The sequence below is a fragment of the Hemiscyllium ocellatum genome, chromosome 8 (genome assembly GCF_020745735.1).
Source record: "Hemiscyllium ocellatum isolate sHemOce1 chromosome 8, sHemOce1.pat.X.cur, whole genome shotgun sequence".
In the NCBI taxonomy this organism is placed as follows: domain Eukaryota; kingdom Metazoa; phylum Chordata; class Chondrichthyes; order Orectolobiformes; family Hemiscylliidae; genus Hemiscyllium; species Hemiscyllium ocellatum.
The window spans coordinates 118,251,962-118,273,747 of record NC_083408.1 but is presented as its reverse complement, the minus strand read 5'-3'; the positions used below and the strand labels follow the sequence as shown (position 1 = coordinate 118,273,747).

Sequence of the window (21,786 nt, the reverse complement as noted above, 5' to 3'; positions counted from 1 at the left end):
TGAATGAGTGTGTAAGAGGGGGTGTGTGTATGTGCAAGAGGAAGTGTGGTGTGGAATGTCTGTATTTAAGAAGAGGTGTATATGCATGTCGAACTGTGTGTGTGAAAGAGAGCATGAGAGGGTGTGTGACTATGAGGAGGAGCCTGTGAGGAGGGAAGCAGCATTCCTGTGAGAACCTACCAGGTCCATGGAGGGTTGTGACCTCCTGAACTGAGTGTCAGTGTTGGTACCAACATGAGCAGGGCCAGTGACAGTGCACAGACCCTCAGAGTGGCTGCATACACATACAGCGACACGGCTTCGAGGGAATGTTAGCTAACACCACTCCCAGAGCTGCCTGAATCTAAGGCTAAACGTTCACACTCAGCCTGCCCTGTCACTCATCACCACACTGATAGATAACAAAGACAAACATGGAAGTATAAGAGTTATGGAAACAAGCTCTATTTTACATGCTCTGGAAATTTCTCATTAACATCCAGGATGGGGAGGGGCCGGTGTTGCACTGCGGTGGACAAGGTCAGAAGTCACATGACACCAGGTTATCGTCCAACAGGTTTATCTGAAAATCACAAACTTTCGGAGAGCTGCCCTTTCTTCATGTGTTTGTCAGGTGTAGCCAGGTCACCTGATGAAGGAGCAGCGTTCTGAAAGCTTGTGATTTCAAATAAAGCTGTTGGACTATAACCTGGTGCTGTGTGACTTCCCGATATTAACATCCGGGACAAACGAAGGACCATCAACCCATGACGAGGGTGGGCTGAGAGGTGCACAGTGTGGCTCTGGTTGTGTCAGGCTGGTGCAGACAGCAGCTTCGCTTCATCCTCATCTTGGCCAGCTCCATCCTCCGACTCAGTCAGGAGCTCAGAGGATACCTCAGTGAACAAATGGTCCCAGCTCCATGATTCATCCTCCTGCTCAAAGGCAAAACAGGGCACAGCAACAATCGGGATTAGCAAAGCCTGCATTTCATCAGTGCGCTCTGGGCTGAACAAAGCAAGCAATCTCCACTCCCACTGTCACCATAAATCCCAGCGCAGGGCGACAGCACAGGGTGAGATACATAGGAAAGCTCCCTCCACACTGCTCCCCCCCCCCCATCAAACACTCCAAGGACAGGGACAAGCACGGGGTTAGATATAGAGTAAAGCTCCCTCTACACTGTCCCCTATCAAACACTCCCAGGACAGGGACAGCATGGGGTTAGATACAGAGTAAAGCTCCCTCTGCACTGTCCCCATCAAACACTCCCAGGACAGGGACAGCACGGGGTTAGATACAGAGTAAAGCTCCCTCTGCACTGTCCCCATCAAACCCTCCCAGGACAGGGACAGCACGGGGTGAGATACAGAGTAAAGCTCCCTCTACACCGTCCCCAACAAACACTCCCAGGACAGGGACAGCATGGTGTTAGATACAGAGTAAAGCTCCCTCTACATGTCCCCCATCAAACACTCCCAGGACAGGGACAGCACAGGGTTAGATACAGAGTAAAGCTCCATCTACACTGTCCTCCATCAAACACTCCCAGGACAGGGACAGCACAGGGTTAGATACAGAGTAAAGCTCCATCTACACTGTCCCCATCAAACACTCCCAGGACAGGGACAGCACAGGGTTAGATACAGAGTAAAGCTCCCTCTACACTGTCCCCATCAAACACTCCCAGGACAGGGACAGCACAGGGTTAGATACAGAGTAAAGCTCCCTCTATACTGGGCTCTCATCAATTTCATATTTTCAAAAAGATGTAGTCGTTTTGAAAAAACCTTTATCAGGTTGAGGGTGTTGGTGGCTAAGCCAGTATTTATTTCCCATCCCTAATTGCGCAGAGGGCAGTTGAGAGTTAACCACGTTGCTGTGGGTCTGGAGTCACATGTAGGCCAGACCGGGTAAGGATGGCAGATTCCTCCCCTAAAGGAAGTTAGTGAACCAGGTGGGTTTTCCTGACAATTGGCAATGGGTTTATAGTAGTCATTAGACTCTTAATTCCAGATATTTACTGTATTCAAACTCCACCATCTGCCACACTGGGATTCAAACCCAGGTCCCCAGAGCAGTCTCTGGATTAGCAGTCCAGTGATTATCTAGGGCCATTGTCTCCCACCTAGAAAGGTGGGACTGACGAGATGCTTCTTTCAGAGTATTTTGAGTGTTTGGAGTTTTCTTTTGCAGTGATCAGTGAATTCTGGTTCACTGAACGACTTGGAGGTAGAAGTTGTTTCATTATTGAGTGACAAGGGGGTAGTGAGTTTGGAGAAGATCTGTAGCTCAGGGACAAGGGGGTCAAATGTGTTACGGGACCAGGTGAGAATGAGGAATAGTGGACACAGCCGGAGCAGCCATGCTCATATGGAATGGCACAACGGGCTTGAGGGGGAAATGGCCTTTTCCTGCTCCTCATTCCCGTGTTCCTGTTGCTGAAGGAATCGAGGGATTATTTCCCAGTGTCTTCACTAGGATAGGTTCTCAGGTGCGGGCCCTGGGGCTGCCCACATTATCCAGCCTGTTGGTTCCCCCCCGGGCCAGACTTCTACCTGCCTACTCACTGCTGCTGCTAACAGGAGCATTTCTATCCGCGGTGTTCCTCAGCCTCACCTCCCTGACGTCCTGCTCAGCTGACAGCACACGGCTCAGCAACTTCAGGTCAATATCACCGTCCTGATAGAAACACACACAGCCCCGTTATAAAACACACACCCTGATAGAAACACACACACAGACAGCTCAGAGACACAGGCCAGTTATAAAACACACACCCTGATAGAAACACACACAGCTCAGTTATAAAACACACACCCTGATAGAAACACACACAGCTCAGCTATAAAACACACACCCTGATAGAAACACACACAGCCCCGTTATAAAACACACACCCTGATAGAAACACACACAGCTCAGCTATAAAACACACACCCTGATAGAAACGCACACAGCCCCGTTATAACACACAAACCCTGATAGAAACACACACAGCCCCGTTATAACACACACACCCTGATAGAAACACACACAGGCTCAGTTATAAAACACACACCCTGATAGAAACACACACAGCTCTGTTATAACACACACACCCTGATAGAAACACACACAGCCCCGTTATAAAACACACACCCTGATAGAAACACACAGACAGACAGCCCAGTTATAAAACACACACCCTGATAGAAACACACACACACAGACAGCTCAGAGACACAGCCCTGTTATAAAACACACACCCTGATAGAAACACACACACACACAGCTCAGATTCCCCACACTCAGAGAGACAGCCCAGTTATAAAACACATACCCTGATAGAAACACAGACAGACAGCTCAGTTCCCCACACTCAGAGACACAGCCCAGTTATAAAACACATACTAACAAGTTGCAGTTACTTTATGCACTAACATGGTCAGACACCCCAAGGGGTTTCAGACAAGTGTTCGTGAACCCTATTTTATACCAAGCTCTATGGTGAGATATTGGACGGCCATTAGATCAGTTCAAGTGCTTAGTATTAAGATGCGTCATAGAAGGGGATAGAGAGGTGGAGATACAGGGCATTGAGGCAAGAAATTTGCAAGTTAGGTTCCAAGTAGCGAAGGCATGGTCACCACTGGCTGCATAAAGAAAATCAGAGGCCAAATGGGAGCAGCCCCTGGGGGATTGTGGGGCTAGAGATGATTCCAAGAGGTGGGGAGGGGAACCATGGAGACATGTGAAAGCAGTCATTGTCTGGGTCTCGATACATCATTACTTGGTTCACCTGAAACCAGGGAATATCAAACTGAAACATCCTGGAGTAGGAGCTAATACAGGTCGGTAAGCTGTCTACAAGGAGATGGTGGCAGGTAGATGGGAACAGCACCCTCTGCATGTTTCCCACCAAGCCACTTACCATTCCTTCACTGTCATCGTGGAATACCCTCCCTAACACTGTGGGAGCTGAACTACACACCAAGGTTGACAATAGATCAAGAAAGCAGCTCACCACCATCGTCTCTGTGCTGATGAAGGACAGATAGTAAACTCTGGCCCAGCCAGAGATGCCCTCATCTTATGAAGGAATGAAAACAAAAGGCTGTTTGGTGAAGAGAGCCCGGTGTGAGTTAGGTACACACGGTGCTTCGGTACATTCGGGTCTACTTTGGGTGGAGACTGGTCAGAATAGAATTGGAATAAGACAAGCCAAACAGAGAACAGCCAGGGAATTCCTAGAGGCATGGCACTCATCCACAGATTCAATCAATGAGCACATCGACCTGGACCCAATATACCGGCCACTGCAGCGGACAGCTGGAACTGACAACCGGAAGCGGCAGAGACAAACCACTATAAATGCCGGAGGAAACATCACGGAAGCGCTTCACAGGAGGCTCCTAAGCACTGAGGATGTCACCTAGACAGGGGACGAAACGTCTGCAACACAAATTCCCAGCTCGGCGAACACAACCACAACAACGAGCACCCGAGCTACAAATCTTCTCCCAAACTTTGAACTGGAATAGTGTTTGCCTGTCGCACACTCCTGTGCACTGTGGGAGGTACTGTCACTCACCAGTGTCTGGAAAGCTCCATACTTCATTAAGTCATTGTCCAGGTCTCGATACGTCATTACTCGGTTCACCTGAATGCTGAGAAAACAGACACAAGTTCAACCTCAATCGTCACTCCCTTTAACTCCTGCTCCCAATGTCCCAGTCCAGCTGTCAAGCCCCGTGACCCTGTCCAAGGTTTCTGTCATAATCCCAATCCAATTCTAACCCACCTTCCTTAAATCAATCCCACATTAGCCTCATGGCCCATTCCACCCTATCCCACTCCCCCCATCCCACTCTGCTCTATCCCATTCCAGTCTGCTCTCCTCCACTCTATCCCACTCCCCCCTATCCCACTCCCCCCTATCCCACTCCCCCCTATCCTACTCTGCCCTATCCTACTCTGCCCTATCCTACTCTGCCCTATCCCACTCCCCCATCCCACTCCCCCCATCCCATTCCCCCCTATCCCACTCCACACTATCCCATTCCACCTCTGTCCCACCAGTCTCCCATTCTAACACCTGAGAAGTCTGAGCCATGGGTGCTAGGTCCCCTCAGGTTTCACTGGATGGTGCCCCAGCTTCATCTCATCACAAAGCCGTGCTCCCTCCCCTGGTCACTGAAACAGATCCCATTCTCTCAATGCTCTCCCTGCCCAGATAATTGGAAAGCAAACTAATTTTTTGTTTCTTGATTGGATGATGCTTGAGCCAGCTCCAAGATATTATACAGCTCATAAATGTCAGAGGCATTGAGGGGCAGCACAAAAGGAAACCCTTCAGCCTCCTGTCTTCCTGCCAATCATCAAAAATCCTTCTTTTCCAATCTCACTTTGCAGCCCTCGCTCATTGCCTGGTAAAAAATGCTCTTTGTTCTGCAATATCTTGAGTGATTCTGCATCTAACACTCTTGCAGGCAATGAGTTCCAGATCCCCATCACTCTCTGGGTGAAACGTTTTTATTTCAAGTCCTTACCAAAGCTCCTACTTGTTACTATAAAACGGTGTCCCCAGGTTACTGTGCCCTTTCACTGGGGTAAGGTTTCTCCCCAACTCCCCTGCCTACGTACACCTCAATCGGATCCCCTCAAGTGTCATCACATCCTTCCCATAGTGTGGGACCAGAACTGCACGCAGTACTCCAGCTGTGACCAAACTGATGTTATATACAGCTCCATCATATCCTCCTCGCTCTTATATCCAATGCCTTAATGATAAAGGCAAATAGCCCATATGCCTTCTTCACCACCTTATTAACCTATTCTGCTGCCTTGAAAGATCCATGGACCTGTACACCAAGGTCCCTCTGATCCTCCGTACTCCACAAGGACCCCCAGGACCCCCTGCATAGCAGCGTGCTGCAATTTTTCAACATTTAAGTAATAATCTTTTTTACTGTTACTCCTACCAAACTGGATGACTTCACATTTATGAACATTGTATTCCACCTGTCAGACCTTTGCCCACTCACTCAAAGTATCGATGTCCTTCTGCACACTTTGCTCTACGCTCATCTTAGTGTCATCCTCAAACCGTCACAGCCTACACGTGCTCCCCAACCTCCGAATCATCGAGGCTGATTCGTTTACACATCACTTTACACCTATGCTCCTCTCATTCTTGTTCCTGTTATAAATGAGAATAGTTTAACACAGAACACAGAACATAGAACAGTACAGCACAGCCCTTCAGTCTTTGATATTGTGCTGGTTTTTTATCCTACTCTAAGATCAGACTAACCTACTTACCCTTCCATTGAACTTCCATGTGCCTATACAAGAGTCGCTTACATGTCCCTACTGTCTCTGACTCTACTCCCATCGCTGACAGTGCATTCCACACACCCACCACTCTCTGTGTAATGAACCGAACTCTGACACCTCCCCAAACACCTTAAAATTATACCCCCTTGTGACAGCCATTTCTGCTCTGGGAAAAAGTCTCTGACTATCCACTCTATCTCTGCCTCCCAACATCCTGTACACCTCGATCAAGTCACCTCTCATCCTTCTTCACTCCAATGAGAAAAGCCCTCGCTCCCTCAACCTTTCTTCATAAGACACAGCCTCCAGTCCAGGCAGCTTCCTGGGAAATCCCCTCTGCACCCTCTCTAAAGCTTCCACATCCTTCTATAATGAGACGACCAGAACTGAACACAATATTCCAAGTGTGGTCTAACCAGGGCTCTATACAACTGCAGCATAACCTCGCGGCTCTTAAAATCCATCTCTACTCTGTGTAGCCCGCTCATCATTTTGAAAGCTTTATCAAATATCCTCTTAGTCCTTTTCTCTCCAAGGAGAACAGTCCAAGCTCCTTTACTCTATCGCCATCGCTGAAGTTTGTTATTCCCGGAACCATTCTTGTAAATCACTTCTGCACCCTCTTCAGTACATTCACAGCTCCCCTATAACTGTATGCAATACTCCAGCTGAGGTCTAACAGGTGTCTTGTACAAGTTCAACATCACCTCCCTGCTCTTGCATTCTACAACCTTACTAATAAAGAACAAAGAACAATGCAGCACAGGACCAGGCCCTTCAGCCCTCTAAGCCTGCACTGACACATTCTGCCCTTCCACGCTAAAACTGTCTTCCCTTACAGGATCCATATCCCTCTAGTCCTTTCCTATTCATCTATTCTTCAATGCTGCTATTGTGTCTACTCCCACCACCTCCTCAGGCAGCACGTTCCAGACACGCACCACCCTTTGTGTGGAACGTGTGCCTTGCACAGCTCTTTTAAACTTCACCCCCGCCTCGCACCTTGAACCTGTGTCCCCTTCTAATCGACCCCTTGGGAAAATGCCTCCTACTTTCCACTCTATCCATGCCATTTATAATCTTATAAACTTCCACTAGGTCACCCCTGTACCTCCCGTGTTCCAGTGAAAACAAACCCAGAGTCTAGATCAGAGTGGTGCTGGAAAAGCACAGCAGTTCAGGCAGCATCCGAGGAGCAGGCAAATCAATGTTTCGGGCAAAAGCCCTTCATCAGTTGAAAACAAACCCAGTCCAGAGATTTTGAGAAGATTTGTAGCTCAGGTTATGGATGAGGTCGGAGATTGGTTCGCTGAGCTGGTGTGGTTTTTTTGCAGATGTTCTGTTGCCTTGCTAGGTCACAACATCAGTGCATCTTCGATACAGCGTTGGTGGTCTGTCCCACCTGGGATTTATGTGCCTGTTTCTTGGTAATTCTGGTTCTGTATCTGAATGGCTGGGACATGGGGCCCAGTTCAATGTGTTTATTGGATGAATGTTATCGACAAGATACCCTGCAAAGACTGTGAAAACCACTACATAGGACAGACAGGAAGAACACCGAGCCGTACAAATGCCTGAACACCAGCTCGGCACTGCCAGACATGACCAGTACTCTCTCATTTTCAACCATACAGACAATGACGGAGACAAAATCAACTGGGGTAATGTAACCATCCTAGCACAGACACAACAGAGACACGCCAGTGAATTCCTTGAAGCCTGGCACTCCATCAGGAACTCACTCAATAAGCACATTGAACTGGACCCTGTGTACAAGCCACTCCGATACAGAACTGGAAGCTCCAACAAACAGAGACACATAAACAGGAGGCAGGACAGGCCACCAACACTGTATCAAAGACACACTGACGATGTCACCCAGCAAGGCAATGAAACATCTGCAGAAAACCACACCAGCTCAGCGAACAAATCTACAACATCACAAACCCAGTCTATCCAACATTTCCTCATCGCTATAATCCCCCAGACCAGGCACCACCCTGGTAAACCTTCCCTGTACCCTCTCCAAAGCACCCACATCCTTCTGGTAGTGTGGTGACCAGAACTGTACGCAATATTCCAGATGTGGTCTAAGTAAAGTTCTACAGAGCTGCAGCATAACTTGCCTAACCTTACACCCAATGCCCCTTCCAATGAAGGGGAGCATTCCACCGGCCTTTTTCACTTAACCTGATCTACCTGCACTGCCACCTTCAGCGATCTATGCACCTGCACACCCAGATCCCTCTGCACATCAATAATGCCTAAGGGTTCTGCCATTCACTCTAATGTCCACCTGTACCTGACCTTCCAAGTGCATCACCTCACATTTGTCCAGATTAAACCTCATCTCCCATTTTTGTGCCAATGCCTTAATCGGTATCCTCTTACAATCCTCCTCACATCCACAACTCCACCAATCTTTGTATCATCCACAAACTTACTAATTAGACCAGCTAATCAGAACAGCACAGGTCCTAGCATTGATCACTGTGGAACTCCACTAGACACATCCCTCCATTCCGAAAAGCTTCCTTCCATCAGTACCTTCTGTCTCCTATGATAAAGCCAGTTCTGTGCCCATCTTGCCAGATCACCCCTGATACCATGTGACTTCACCTTTTGTACCAGTCTGCCTCGAGGGACCTTGTCAAAGGTTTTACTGAAGTCCATTTCGACAACATCAACCGCTTTTCCCTCCTCCCTCAAAAATCCTGATTGAGGTAGTGAGACAGGACCTCCCCCACACAAAACCATACTGTCTGTCGCTAATAAGTCCATTCGCTTCTGAGAGCAAATAGACCTTGGCCCTGAGAATCTTTTCCAATAATTTCCCTCCCACCGGTGTGAAGCTCACAGTCTGTTATTTCCAGGATTATCCTTGTTAGCCTTCTTAAACAATGGGACAACGTGGCTACCCTCCAGTCTTTTAAAGCTGAGGACACTGTGCGCTTCTTTAACTGCTCTTTCTATCCGTTAGCTGTTGATCTGCACACAGAAACACCAGATGCCTCTGCTCCTGCACCACCGTTAGAATTGCCTTTGAATTTCTTTCTGACTACAATGCATCAGCTCATGTGGCAAACAATCTCTACCATTACCTGGTTATTCTCTTTTCCCGAAAATCCTTCTAAAAAGGATTTGGATTGTCGTTAATGTTACCCACCAGTGTTTTCTCATATCCCCTCTTTGCTCTCCTCATTTTTCTTATAAGCAACCCCGATATTTTCTCTCCTTCTCAAGGGCATTCATTGTTTTGAGTCTTTGGTAACTGACCCTTTCCCCCTCATCCAATCCTGTACATCCTTTGACATCCCATTCTCTGGTCTTGTTGGTACCAGCATTCCCCTTTCCTGCACTCTCTATTACATTGGATTCCCACGGGGATCACACTGACCGAAGACCAGAGAAACCCTTCTCAGCTGTTCAGGCCTTTCCTGTCTGGTTAGGCTACACAGCATTTCAAAACTGCAGCTTCTCAAATAAATTAATATACTATCTTAAAAATATGTGTGAGTTCTTAAGCACCATTTTGGAGAATCTTTCTTGAATTTTAAACTGAACCCAACCTCCACCGCACAACCCCTATTCCCCCCATAAACCAGGCCCACGCTAGAACCAGTGATAAACTGGGCAGTGAGCTGACTCTATACTGGTATTTACCCAGGCAGTGAGCTGTCTCTGTACTGGTATTTACCCGGGCAGTGAGCTGTCTCTGTACTGGTATTTACCCGGGCAGTGAGCTGTCTCTGTACTGGTATTTACCCGGGCAGTGAGCTGACTCTATACTGGTATTTACCCGGGAAGTGAGCTGTCTCTGTACTGGTATTTACCCGGGCAGTGAGCTGACTCTATACTGGTATTTACCCGGGCAGTGAGCTGTCTCTATACTGGTATTTACCCGGGCAGTGAGCTGACTCTATACTGGTATTTACCCGGGCAGTGAGCTGTCTCTATACTGGTATTTACCCGGGCAGTGAGCTGACTCTATACTGGTATTTACCCGGGAAGTGAGCTGTCTCTATACTGGTATTTACCCGGGCAGTGAGCTGTCTCTGTACTGGTATTTACCCGGGCAGTGAGCTGACTCCATACTGGTATTTACCTGGGCAGTGAGCTGTCTCTATACTGGTATTTACCCGGGCAGTGAGGTGTCTCTATACTGGTATTTACCCAGGCAGTGAGCTGTCTCTGTACTGGTATTTACCCGGGCAGTGAGCTGTCTCTATACTGGTATTTACCCGGGCAGTGAGCTGTCTCTATACTGGTATTTACCCGGGCAGTGAGCTGTCTCTGTACTGGTATTTACCCGGGCAGTGAGCTGTCTCTGTACTGGTATTTACCCGGGCAGTGAGCTGTCTCTATACTGCTATTTACCCGGGCAGTGAGCTGACCCTATACTGGTATTTACCCGGGCAGTGAGCTGTCTCTATACTGGTATTTACCCGGGCAGTGAGCTGTCTCTGTACTGGTATTTACCCGGGCAGTGAGCTGTCTCTGTACTGGTATTTACCCGGGCAGTGAGCTGACTCTATACTGGTATTTACCCGGGCAGTGAGCTGTCTCTGTACTGGTATTTACCCGGGCAGTGAGCTGACTCTATACTGGTATTTACCCGGGCAGTGAGCTGTCTCTGTACTGGTATTTACCCGGGCAGTGAGCTGTCTCTGTACTGGTATTTACCCGGGCAGTGAGCTGTCTCTACACTGGTATTTACCCAGGCAGTGAGCTGTCTCTATACTGGTATTTACCCGGGCAGTGAGCTGTCTCTATACTGGTATTTACCCAGGCAGTGAGCTGTCTCTATACTGGTATTTACCCGGGCAGTGAGCTGTCTCTATACTGGTATTTACCCGGGCAGTGAGCTGTCTCTATACTGGTATTTACCCGGGCAGTGAGCTGTCTCTATACTGCTATTTACCCAGGGAGTGAGCTGTCTCTATACTGGTATTTACCCGGGCAGTGAGCTGACCCTATACTGGTATTTACCCGGGCAGTGAGCTGACCCTATACTGGTGTTTACCCGGGCAGTGAGCTGTCTCTGTACTGGTATTTACCCGGGCAGTGAGCTGTCTCTATACTGGTATTTACCCGGGCAGTGAGCTGACCCTATACTGGTATTTACCCGGGCAGTGAGCTGTCTCTATACTGGTATTTACCCGGGCAGTGAGCTGACTCTACACTAGTATTTACCCGGGCAGTGAGCTGTCTCTGTACTGGTATTTATCCGGGCAGTGAGCTGTCTCTATACTGCTATTTACCCAGGGAGTGAGTTGTCTCTATACTGGTATTTACCCAGGCAGTGAGCTGTCTCTATACTGGTATTTACCCAGGCAGTGAGCTGACTCTATACTGGTATTTACCCAGGCAGTGAGCTGTCTCTATACTGGTATTTACCCAGGCAGTGAGCTGTCTCTATACTGGTGTTTACCCGGGCAGTGAGCTGTCTCTATACTGGTATTTACCCGGGCAGTGAGCTGACTCTATACTGGTATTTACCCGGGCAGTGAGCTGTCTCTGTACTGGTATTTACCCAGGCAGTGAGCTGACTCTATACTGGTATTTACCCGGGCAGTGAGCTGTCTCTATACTGGTATTTACCCAGGCAGTGAGCTGTCTCTGTACTGGTATTTACCCGGGCAGTGAGCTGACCCTATACTGGTATTTACCCAGGCAGTGAGCTGTCTCTATACTGGTATTTACCCAGGCAGTGAGCTGTCTCTATACTGGTGTTTACCCGGGCAGTGAGCTGTCTCTATACTGGTATTTACCCGGGCAGTGAGCTGACTCTATACTGGTATTTACCCGGGCAGTGAGCTGTCTCTGTACTGGTATTTACCCAGGCAGTGAGCTGTCTCTATACTGGTATTTACCCGGGCAGTGAGCTGTCTCTGTACTGGTATTTACCCGGGCAGTGAGCTGACTCTATACTGGTATTTACCCGGGCAGTGAGCTGTCTCTATACTGGTATTTACCCGGGCAGTGAGCTGTCTCTGTACTGGTATTTACCCGGGCAGTGAGCTGTCTCTATACTGGTGTTTACCCGGGCAGTGAGCTGTCTCTATACTGGTATTTACCCGGGCAGTGAGCTGTCTCTGTACTGGTATTTACCTGGGCAGTGAGCTGTCTCTGTACTGGTATTTACCCGGGCAGTGAGCTGTCCCTATACTGGTATTTACCCAGGCAGTGAGCTGACTCTATACTGGTATTTACCCGGGCAGTGAGCTGTCTCTGTACTGGTATTTACCCGGTCAGTGAGCTGTCTCTGTACTGGTATTTACCCGGGCAGTGAGCTGTCTCTATACTGGTATTTACCCGGGCAGTGAGCTGTCTCTGTACTGGTATTTACCCGGGCAGTGAGCTGACTCTATACTGGTATTTACCCGGGCAGTGAGCTGTCTCTATACTGGTATTTACCCGGGCAGTGAGCTGTCTTTATACTGGTATTTACCCGGGCAGTGAGCTGTCTCTATACTGGTATTTACCCAGGCAGTGAGCTGTCTCTATACTGGTATTTACCCGGGCAGTGAGCTGTCTCTATACTGGTATTTACCCGGGCAGTGAGCTGTCTCTATACTGGTATTTACCCAGGCAGTGAGCTGACTCTATACTGGTATTTATCCGGGCAGTGAGCTGTCTCTATACTGGTATTTACCCGGGCAGTGAGCTGTCTCTATACTGGTATTTACCCGGGCAGTGAGCTGTCTTTATACTGGTATTTACCCGGGCAGTGAGCTGTCTCTATACTGGTATTTACCCAGGCAGTGAGCTGTCTCTATACTGGTATTTATCCGGGCAGTGAGCTGTCTCTATACTGGTATTTACCCGGGCAGTGAGCTGTCTCTATACTGGTATTTACCCAGGCAGTGAGCTGTCTCTATACTGGTATTTATCCGGGCAGTGAGCTGTCTCTATACTGGTATTTACCCAGGCAGTGAGCTGTCTCTATACTGGTATTTACCCGGGCAGTGACCTTTGAGGCTGGGGTCAGTTGACAGTAACTTGTCCTGGGAACTGGTGCTTACCTGGGTGGGGCTGCTACCTGCATGGCCAGATCTTCTTCCTGCACTTCCTCCAAGTCTGGGATCACAGGAATATCTGCAGCAGGGTATCACACACAAGTTAGTGTTCTCCACTGGACAGCTAACAACAGAATACAAGACATACACACACTGGGATCTGACAACGAGGTATCCTACCATTCCACAACAAGTTCAAAGCAGCCAAAGACAGAGTGCCAATCGGCTATATCAGGTTTGGTTGGTCATTCCTATTTGCACTGCCTGTGAACAATCCACACATGTTTATCGAAACATGTACATAAACTCACCCATCACTCATGGAGCAGACAAATATTCTCGCTCCCCTTCTTTCTCGGGCAATTGTAAAAGCTACAGTTTCCATCCATCATTTTGGAGCACTCCATGTCAACTCGTCCCTTTGCTCCCAAATGACCAGTTCGAAAAAAAATGATAAATGTTTATGGGACTGAGAGTTTGACTCAATATCAAGGAGCATTCATGAGGCCCTAAGCAGGTAACAGGGTCAGTGCTGAGGGAGTGCCGCACTGTCGGAGGGTCAGTGCTGAGGGAGTGCCGCACTGTCGGAGGGTCAGTGCTGAGGGAGTGCCGCACTGTCAGAGGGTCAGTGTTGAGGGAGTGCCGCACTGTCGGAGGGTCAGTGCTGAGGGAGAGGGCACTGTCGGAGGGTCAGTGCTGAGGGAGCACCGCACTGCCGGAGGGTCAGTACTGAGGGAGCACCGCACTGTCGGAGGGTCAGTGCTGAGGGAGCACTGCACTGTCAGAGGGTCAGTGCTGAGGGAGCACCGCACTGTCGGAGGGTCAGTACTGAGGGAGCACCGCACTGTCGGAGGGTCAGTGTTGAGGGAGCACCCGCACTGTCGGAGGGTCAGTGCTGAGGGAGCACCGCACTGCCGGAGGGTCAGTGCTGAGGGAGCACCGCACTGTCGGAGGGTCAGTGCTGAGGGAGCACTGCACTGTCAGAGGGTCAGTGCTGAGGGAGCACCACACTGTCAGAGGGTCAGTGCTGAGGGAGCGCCGCACTGTCGGAGGGTCAGTGTTGAGGGAGCACCCGCACTGTCGGAGGGTCAGTGCTGAGGGAGCACCCGCACTGTCGGAGGGTCAGTGCTGAGGGAGCGCCGCACTGTCGGAGGGTCAGTGCTGAGGGAGCGCCGCACTGCCGGAGGGTCAGTGCTGAGGGAGCACCGCACTGCCGGAGGGTCAGTACTGAGGGAGCACCGCACTGTCTGAGGGTCAGTGTTGAGGGAGCACCCGCACTGTCGGAGGGTCAGTGCTGAGGGAACACCCGCACTGTCAGAGGGTCAATGCTGAGGGAGTGCCGCACTGTCGGAGGGTCAGTGCTGAGGGAGTGCCGCACTGTCGGAGCGTCAATGCTGAGGGAGTGCCGCACTGTCGGAGGGTCAGTGCTGAGGGAATGCTGCACTGTCAGAGGGTCAGTACTGAGGGAGTGCTGCACTGTCAGAGCGTCAGTGTTGAGGGAGTGCTGCAATGTCAGAGGGTCAGTGTTGAGGGAGTTGTGCAGTGTCAGAGGGTCAGTACTGAGGGAGTGCTGCACTGTTGGAGGGTCAGTGCTGAGGGAGCGCCACACTGTCAGAGGATCAGCACTGAGGGAGTGCTGCAGCGTCAGAGGGTCAGTACTGAGGGAGTGTTGCACTGTCAGAGGGTCGGTGCTGAGGGAGTGCTGCATTGTTGGAGGGTCAGTGCTGAGGGAGTGCTGTACTGTCAGAGGGTCGGTGCTGAGGGAGTGCTGCACTGTCAGAGGGTCAGTACTGAGGGAGTGCTGCACTGTCAGAGCGTCAGTGTTGAGGGAGTGCTGCAATGTCAGAGGGTCAGTGTTGAGGGAGTTGTGCAGTGTCAGAGGGTCAGTACTGAGGGAGTGCTGCACTGTCAGTGGGTCAGTGCTGAGGGAGCACTGCACTGTCAGAGGGTCAGTGCTGAGGGAGCACCGCACTGTCGGAGGGTCAGTGCTGAGGGAGCGCCGCACTGTCGGAGGGTCAGTGCTGAGGGAGTGCCGCACTGTCGGAGCGTCAATGCTGAGGGAGTGCCGCACTGTCGGAGGGTCAGTGCTGAGGGAATGCTGCACTGTCAGAGGGTCAGTACTGAGGGAGTGCTGCACTGTCAGAGCGTCAGTGTTGAGGGAGTGCTGCAATGTCAGAGGGTCAGTGTTGAGGGAGTTGTGCAGTGTCAGAGGGTCAGTACTGAGGGAGTGCTGCACTGTTGGAGGGTCAGTGCTGAGGGAGCGCCACACTGTCAGAGGATCAGCACTGAGGGAGTGCTGCAGCGTCAGAGGGTCAGTACTGAGGGAGTGTTGCACTGTCAGAGGGTCGGTGCTGAGGGAGTGCTGCATTGTTGGAGGGTCAGTGCTGAGGGAGTGCCGCACTGTCGGAGGGTCAGTGCTGAGGGAGTGCCGCACTGTCGGAGGGTCAGTGCTGAGGGAGTGCCGCACTGTCAGAGGGTCAGTGTTGAGGGAGTGCCGCACTGTCGGAGGGTCAGTGCTGAGGGAGAGGGCACTGTCGGAGGGTCAGTGCTGAGGGAGCACCGCACTGTCAGAGGGTCAGTGCTGAGGGAGTGCCGCACTGTCGGAGGGTCAGTGCTGAGGGAGTGCCGCACTGTCGGAGGGTCAGTGCTGAGGGAGCACTGCACTGTCAGAGGGTCAGTGCTGAGGGAGCACCGCACTGTCGGAGGGTCAGTGTTGAGGGAGCACCCGCACTGTCGGAGGGTCAGTGCTGAGGGAGCGCCGCACTGCCGGAGGGTCAGTGCTGAGGGAGCGCCGCACTGTCGGAGGGTCAGTGCTGAGGGAGTGCCGCACTGTCGGAGCGTCAATGCTGAGGGAGCACCCGCACTGTCGGAGGGTCAGTGCTGAGGGAGCACCGCACTGCCGGAGGGTCAGTACTGAGGGAGCACCGCACTGTCGGAGGGTCAGTGCTGAGGGAGCACTGCACTGTCAGAGGGTCAGTGCTGAGGGAGCACCGCACTGTCGGAGGGTCAGTACTGAGGGAGCACCGCACTGTCGGAGGGTCAGTGTTGAGGGAGCACCCGCACTGTCGGAGGGTCAGTGCTGAGGGAGCACCGCACTGCCGGAGGGTCAGTGCTGAGGGAGCACCGCACTGTCGGAGGGTCAGTGCTGAGGGAGCACTGCACTGTCAGAGGGTCAGTGCTGAGGGAGCACCACACTGTCAGAGGGTCAGTGCTGAGGGAGCGCCGCACTGTCGGAGGGTCAGTGTTGAGGGAGCACCCGCACTGTCGGAGGGTCAGTGCTGAGGGAGCACCCGCACTGTCGGAGGGTCAGTGCTGAGGGAGCGCCGCACTGTCGGAGGGTCAGTGCTGAGGGAGCGCCGCACTGCCGGAGGGTCAGTGCTGAGGGAGCACCGCACTGCCGGAGGGTCAGTACTGAGGGAGCACCGCACTGTCTGAGGGTCAGTGTTGAGGGAGGACCCGCACTGTCGGAGGGTCAGTGCTGAGGGAACACCCGCACTGTCAGAGGGTCAATGCTGAGGGAGTGCCGCACTGTCGGAGGGTCAGTGCTGAGGGAGTGCCGCACTGTCGGAGCGTCAATGCTGAGGGAGTGCCGCACTGTCGGAGGGTCAGTGCTGAGGGAATGCTGCACTGTCAGAGGGTCAGTACTGAGGGAGTGCTGCACTGTCAGAGCGTCAGTGTTGAGGGAGTGCTGCAATGTCAGAGGGTCAGTGTTGAGGGAGTTGTGCAGTGTCAGAGGGTCAGTACTGAGGGAGTGCTGCACTGTTGGAGGGTCAGTGCTGAGGGAGCGCCACACTGTCAGAGGATCAGCACTGAGGGAGTGCTGCAGCGTCAGAGGGTCAGTACTGAGGGAGTGTTGCACTGTCAGAGGGTCGGTGCTGAGGGAGTGCTGCATTGTTGGAGGGTCAGTGCTGAGGGAGTGCTGTACTGTCAGAGGGTCGGTGCTGAGGGAGTGCTGCACTGTCAGAGGGTCAGTACTGAGGGAGTGCTGCACTGTCAGAGCGTCAGTGTTGAGGGAGTGCTGCAATGTCAGAGGGTCAGTGTTGAGGGAGTTGTGCAGTGTCAGAGGGTCAGTACTGAGGGAGTGCTGCACTGTCAGAGGGTCAGTGCTGAGGGAGCACTGCACTGTCAGAGGGTCAGTGCTGAGGGAGCACCGCACTGTCGGAGGGTCAGTGCTGAGGGAGCGCCGCACTGTCGGAGGGTCAGTGCTGAGGGAGTGCCGCACTGTCGGAGCGTCAATGCTGAGGGAGTGCCGCACTGTCGGAGGGTCAGTGCTGAGGGAATGCTGCACTGTCAGAGGGTCAGTACTGAGGGAGTGCTGCACTGTCAGAGCGTCAGTGTTGAGGGAGTGCTGCAATGTCAGAGGGTCAGTGTTGAGGGAGTTGTGCAGTGTCAGAGGGTCAGTACTGAGGGAGTGCTGCACTGTTGGAGGGTCAGTGCTGAGGGAGCGCCACACTGTCAGAGGATCAGCACTGAGGGAGTGCTGCAGCGTCAGAGGGTCAGTACTGAGGGAGTGTTGCACTGTCAGAGGGTCGGTGCTGAGGGAGTGCTGCATTGTTGGAGGGTCAGTGCTGAGGGAGTGCTGTACTGTCAGAGGGTCGGTGCTGAGGGAGTGCTGCACTGTCAGAGGGTCAGTACTGAGGGAGTGCTGCACTGTCAGAGCGTCAGTGTTGAGGGAGTGCTGCAATGTCAGAGGGTCAGTGTTGAGGGAGTTGTGCAGTGTCAGAGGGTCAGTACTGAGGGAGTGCTGCACTGTCAGAGGGTCAGTGCTGAGGGAGCACTGCACTGTCAGAGGGTCAGTGCTGAGGGAGCACCGCACTGTCGGAGGGTCAGTGCTGAGGGAGCGCCGCACTGTCGGAGGGTCAGTGCTGAGGGAGTGCCGCACTGTCGGAGCGTCAATGCTGAGGGAGCACCCGCACTGTCGGAGGGTCAGTGCTGAGGGAGCACCGCACTGCCGGAGGGTCAGTACTGAGGGAGCACCGCACTGTCGGAGGGTCAGTGCTGAGGGAGCACTGCACTGTCAGAGGGTCAGTGCTGAGGGAGCACCGCACTGTCGGAGGGTCAGTACTGAGGGAGCGCCGCACTGTCGGAGGGTCAGTGCTGAGGGAGCGCCGCACTGCCGGAGGGTCAGTGCTGAGGGAGCACTGCACTGCCGGAGGGTCAGTGTTGAGGGAGCACCCGCACTGTCGGAGGGTCAGTGCTGAGGGAGCACCGCACTGCCGGAGGGTCAGTGCTGAGGGAGCACCGCACTGTCGGAGGGTCAGTGCTGAGGGAGCGCCGCACTGTCGGAGGGTCAGTGCTGAGGGAGCGCCGCACTGCCGGAGGGTCAGTGCTGAGGGAGCACTGCACTGCCGGAGGGTCAGTACTGAGGGAGCACCGCACTGTCTGAGGGTCAGTGTTGAGGAAGCACCCGCACTGTCGGAGGGTCAGTGCTGACGGAACACCCGCACTGTCAGAGGGTCAATGCTGAGGGAGTGCCGCACTGTCGGAGGGTCAGTGCTGAGGGAGTGCCGCACTGTCGGAGCGTCAATGCTGAGGGAGTGCCGCACGTCGGAGGGTCAGTGCTGAGGGAATGCTGCACTGTCAGAGGGTCAGTACTGAGGGAGTGCTGCACTGTCAGAGCGTCAGTGTTGAGGGAGTGCTGCAATGTCAGAGGGTCAGTGTTGAGGGAGTTGTGCAGTGTCAGAGGGTCAGTACTGAGGGAGTGCTGCACTGTTGGAGGGTCAGTGCTGAGGGAGCGCCACACTGTCAGAGGATCAGCACTGAGGGAGTGCTGCAGCGTCAGAGGGTCAGTACTGAGGGAGTGTTGCACTGTCAGAGGGTCGGTGCTGAGGGAGTGCTGCATTGTTGGAGGGTCAGTGCTGAGGGAGTGCTGTACTGTCAGAGGGTCGGTGCTGAGGGAGTGCTGCACTGTCAGAGGGTCAGTACTGAGGGAGTGCTGCACTGTCAGAGCGTCAGTGTTGAGGGAGTGCTGCAATGTCAGAGGGTCAGTGTTGAGGGAGTTGTGCAGTGTCAGAGGGGAGTGCTGCACTGTCAGAGGGTCAGTGCTGAGGGAGCCCCACACTGTCAGAGGATCAGCACTGAGGGAGTGCTGCAGTGTCAGAGGGTCAGTACTGAGGGAGTGTTGCACTGTCAGAGGGTCGGTGCTGAGGGAGTGCTGCATTGTTGGAGGGTCAGTGCTGAGGGAGTGCTGTACTGTCAGAGGGTCGGTGCTGAGGGAGTGCTGCACTGTCAGAGGGTCGGTGCTGAGGGTGTGCTGCACTGTCAGAGAGTCGGTACTGAGGGAGTGCTGCACTATCAGAGGGTCGGTACTGAGGGAGTGCTGCACTGTCGGAGGGTCAGTGCTGAGAGAGTGTTGCTCTGTTGCAGGGTCAGTGCTGAGGGAGAGCCGCACTGTCCGAAGGTCAAAATAAAAGTGCAAAATATAAGCTGAAACATTCACAATAATCTTCAGCCAGAAATGCCGAGTGGATGTCCAATGTCGGCTTCTCCAGTGGTCCCCAGCATCACAGATACCAGTCTTCAGCCAATTTGATTCCCTCCACATGACATCAAGAAAGAGGCATTTGATTCTGCAAAGACTATGGGTCCCGACAATATTTCAACAATATTACTGAAGACCTGTGCTCCAGAATATGGCACTCCCCTGGTCAAGCTGTTCCAGCACAGTTACAACACTGGCATCTACCCGATAATGTGGGACATTGCTCAGATATGTCCTGTAGACAAAAAGCAGGACAAATCCAATTACTGCCCTATTAGTCTATTCTCTGTCATCAGGAAAGTGATGGGAGGTGTCACCAACAGCGCTATCAAGCAGCACCTGCTCAGCTATAACCTGCTCAGTGAGGCCCAGTTTGGGTTCTGCCAGGGTCACTCAGCTCCTGACCTCATTACAGCCTTGGGTCAAACATGGACAAAAGAGCTGGATTAACAGAGGGGAGGGGAGAGGGACAGCCCTTGAGAGCATGGCTGCATTACACCGACTGTGGTATCAAGGAGCCCTGGTAAAACTGGAATTAATGGGAATCAGGGGGCAAACTCTCTGCTGGTTGGAGTCAGACCTGGCACATAAGAAGGTGGCTGTGGTTGTTGGAGGTCAGTCATCTCAGCTCCAGGACATCTCTGCAGGAGTCCCTCAGGGGAGTGTCCTAGGCCCAACCATCTTCAGCTGCTTCATCAATTACCTTCCCTCCATCATAAGGTCAGAAATGGGGATGTTCTCTGATGATTACACAATGTTCAGCACCAATCGTGACTCCTCAGATACTGAAGCAGTTCATCTTCAAATGCAACAAGATCTGGACAATATCCAGGCTTGGGGTGACAAGTGGTAAGTAATATTTGCACCACACAAATGCCAGACAATGACCATCACCAATAAAAGACAATCTAATCACTGTCCCTTTACATTCAATGGTGTGACCATTGAATCCCCAAGTATCAACACTCTGAGGGTTACTATGGACCCGAAACTCAACTGGACTCACCAAATAAACATGGCTACAAGAGCAGGTCAGAGGCTGGGAACCCTGCAGCGAGTAACTCATCTCCTGACTCCCCAGAGTCTATCCATCATCTACAAGGCACAAGTCAGGAGTGTGATGGAATACTCCCCACTTGCCCTGGATGGGTGGAGCCCCACAACACTCAAGAAGCTCAACACCGTCAGGACAAAGCAGCCGCTTGATTGGCACTATACAACTTAGAACATAGACTATCGAACAATACAGTGCAGAACAGGTCCTTCGGCCCTCAAGGTTGCACTGATCTGTGAACTAATCTAAGCCCATCCCCCTACACTTTCCCATCATCCATGTGCTTATCCAAGGACTGTTTAAATCTCCCTAATGTGGCTGAGTTAACTACATTAACAGGCAGGGCATTCCACGCCCTTACCACTCTGAGTAAAGAAACTGCCTCTAACATCCGACTTCAATCTATCACCCCCCTCAATTTGAAGCTACGCCCCTCATACAAGCAGACATCATCTCCTAGGAAAAAGACTCTCACTGTCCACCCTACCTAATCCTCTGATCATCTTATATGTCTCTATCAAATCCCCTCTTAGCCTTCTTCTGTCCAATGAGAACAGATGAGGAAAGGCTGAGAGACTTGTATAAGACTTTCGATTCAGACCAGGCAACATCCTGGTAAATCTCCTCTGCCCCTTTTCCAATATTTCCACATCCTTCCTGTAATGGGGCGACCAGAACTGCACCCAATATTCCAAGTGAGGCCGCACTAGTGTTTTGTACAGTTTCAGCATGACATCACGGCTCCAGAATTCAATCCCTCTACCAATAAAACCAAGATTCCTCTGCACACCCACACTACCAAGAATCTTTCCATTGACCCAGTACTCTGCCTTTCTGTTATTTTTCCCAAAGTGCATCACCTCACATTTAGCTGCGTTGAACTCCATTTGCCACCTCTCAGCCCAATTCTGCAGTTTATCCACGTCCCCCTGCAA

The 21,786-nt window shown here is 52.0% G+C and overlaps 1 protein-coding gene across 2 annotated transcripts in view; it reads right to left on the bottom strand.

The window, feature by feature from the left end:
* Window positions 1–422: 422 nt before the first annotated feature.
* The window catches only part of LOC132818020 (intraflagellar transport protein 43 homolog B), a 91,532-nt gene continuing 70,168 nt past the window's right edge, over window positions 423–21,786 (bottom strand). For both annotated transcript variants that reach the window (XM_060828613.1, XM_060828614.1), the window contains exons 6-9: window positions 13,323–13,395; window positions 4,553–4,628; window positions 2,599–2,661; window positions 423–914 (exon numbers count right to left, since the gene is read on the bottom strand). In XM_060828613.1, the coding sequence (XP_060684596.1) occupies window positions 792–914; window positions 2,599–2,661; window positions 4,553–4,628; window positions 13,323–13,395 (335 nt within the window). In that variant the 3' untranslated portion in view covers window positions 423–791. The remainder of the gene's footprint in view (window positions 915–2,598; window positions 2,662–4,552; window positions 4,629–13,322; window positions 13,396–21,786) is intronic.